Below are 2,308 nucleotides of genomic sequence, written 5' to 3'. Positions count from 1 at the left end.
GAATGCCTTAACTCAACCATTCAAAATGAATGCCTTAACTCAACCATTCAAAATGAATGCCTTAACTTAACCATTCAAAATGAATGCCTTAACTTAACCATTCAAAATGAATGCCTTAATTTAACCATTCAAAATGAATGCCTTAACTTAACCATTCAAAATGAATGCCTTAATTTAACCATTCAAAACGAATGCCTTAATTTAACCATTCAAAACGAATGCTTTAAAATGTAATATTTGTTGATTGTACAGTGGGTTGTGGACTGCAGTTGAAGCTTAAACAACTCCTCTACATGTTCGATTGTTCTGCTCAGAGTCACTCCTTGTTCATTATCAGCACACCTGGTTGCAAATATTATTTGAAATCTTTAAAACACTGTGAGTGTTTGCTCTAGCCTGCATGCACTGCAAGGTGGGTGGGGTTTACCGTTTTGGGGCTATTCTATTGGTCCATTAAGCCATGGCAAGCTCAATCAAGCACAGAGACTTTAAAAAAATGATTTCAAACAGTATTTGAAGCCAGGTCTGATTATCAGATTGTTAAATGCAATACAAGGCTAGTTTAGCTGCTGTCTCACTATTGACAGGCATGAATAGATATCGTTCCTGGAGGTTATACTGTAGGGTAATCTGATGGCTTCATATTCAACCACTCATACCAAGTCGTTTCACTGTCATAAAAAATATAATTGCAATTTTATTAGTCGGACAAATGAGCCACAACATAGCTGCGTATATACCCGAAATGGCACCCTATTCCCTATTTGGTGCACTCCTTTTGATCATGTCCCATAGGTCAAAAGTGGTGCACCAAATAGGGAATATGATGCCATTTGGGAGGACGCAGAGACGTGATGAAAATACATTATAGCCTCATAGTCTATAAGAGTTCTGCCAACGCAAGCGTTTGAGGAGCTGTTCAGAGGAGAGACGTGCTGAAAGCGCACTGCCGCTGGTCAATAGAAACTCGTTCTTTGGGGATGTTGTCAGCGGATGTAGGCTAATCAATTTACCATCGATTAAGAATATTTATTCAGTATAAAAAAAATGCACAGCACGTTCAATAGAGCATTCAATCAATACATTGCGTCAGTTTCTATGTACATGTTTAGCAATAGTCAGATTTGAATAGACATGTGGAAAATAGGACGCCACAGCAATATATTTAGAGGGAAACAGGTTATGATATAGATTTGTTATCTTCCGTTTTTAAAATGCTAATTATTGCACACAAACCTATTTAGTCAAATAAAGCACCTGGGAAGTCTAATTGGCAGTATTTTAACTCAAAGTAGGCTATAAAAAGTGACGTTTATACAGTAAAATTACTAATTAAACTTTTAACATATACGCTAATTGGATGAGGATATATCCATTAATTTACGTCCGGTGGTTAGCTGTTGCTATTAATAGCCCAGGAAAATAATTTGGAGCGAGATAATGATCCATGTCCGTTAATCAATAGAGTGGATCCGCACTGAGTGACAGTCAGTCAGTCAACTACAGTCAGTCTGTCAGTCAGTCGCAGGCAGCCGGCATGTGAAAGAATGCAGAGCGGGGGTGGGGCTGTTTCTCGGAGCATCTACATTCCAAACGCTCCATTGCCGGTAGAGATCATTCTAAGCCTGAAGACAAAGAGAGAAGCCCACGCTGGTGACTTGGTTGGGACTCCGGATCCACCGCCCTAAATCAATTACAAATTAATTTGGTTAGGCTGCTCCATGTTTCCACTATACTCAAACTGGACAGTGTTCCTTCTCTACCCAATGGAGAGCACTTACCGGATTTGACTTAACTCTTCACCTCTCTTCCTCTACTCATCCACCGACGGTTGATCTGTTCTCAGTGTAACGCTCGCTGTGCACCTGCGCTTGGGAGAAGGGCGTGGAGATACACACGAAAGGTACTCGTACACGGCCAGGCTGAGTGAACAGGGGAGTTGGCCCGGTTCTTCCGCGCGCATGGAGGGAGACGTTATGGACAAGCTAGATAGCATGGCTGCGGTGTGTGACTTCGATCCCATTGCGGGAAGCGTCCCGGCCACCAAAGTGGAGATCACAGTGTCATGCAGGTAAGCTTGCAGAAACCGCTGGCTCTGTATCTCTCACAGATAGGTCCGTTGCGCTTCGGGGAACAGCGGGCAATACGAATCGCCCAGTTGCAAAGTTAATAGACCTTAGCCTAATGATGGAATTGATATTTGTATCGGTGATATTATTGGCCTCTATAGATGTCATATTACATGTGCAGGGAGAGGGTTAGACGGTAACTAGGCAAAGGAAACCCCATTTTCTGAACATGGTGTAAT

The 2,308-nt window shown here is 41.9% G+C and overlaps 1 protein-coding gene across 3 annotated transcripts in view; it reads left to right on the top strand.

Annotated features, from left to right (window-relative positions):
* Positions 1–1,627: 1,627 nt before the first annotated feature.
* The window catches only part of LOC139417399 (copine-8-like), a 214,340-nt gene continuing 213,659 nt past the window's right edge, over positions 1,628–2,308 (top strand). For 2 of the 3 annotated variants that reach the window (XM_071166672.1, XM_071166671.1), the window contains exon 1: positions 1,817–2,071. In XM_071166672.1, coding sequence (XP_071022773.1) covers positions 1,962–2,071 — 110 coding nt within the window. In that variant the 5' untranslated portion in view covers positions 1,817–1,961. Of the gene's footprint in view, positions 2,072–2,308 lie in introns of all 3 variants that reach the window. The other variant, XM_071166673.1, reaches the window with a different exon arrangement.

Source organism: Oncorhynchus clarkii, chromosome 9, assembly GCF_045791955.1.
Source record: "Oncorhynchus clarkii lewisi isolate Uvic-CL-2024 chromosome 9, UVic_Ocla_1.0, whole genome shotgun sequence".
Lineage (NCBI taxonomy): Eukaryota > Metazoa > Chordata > Actinopteri > Salmoniformes > Salmonidae > Oncorhynchus > Oncorhynchus clarkii.
This window is presented reverse-complemented; position numbering and strand designations above follow the sequence as displayed.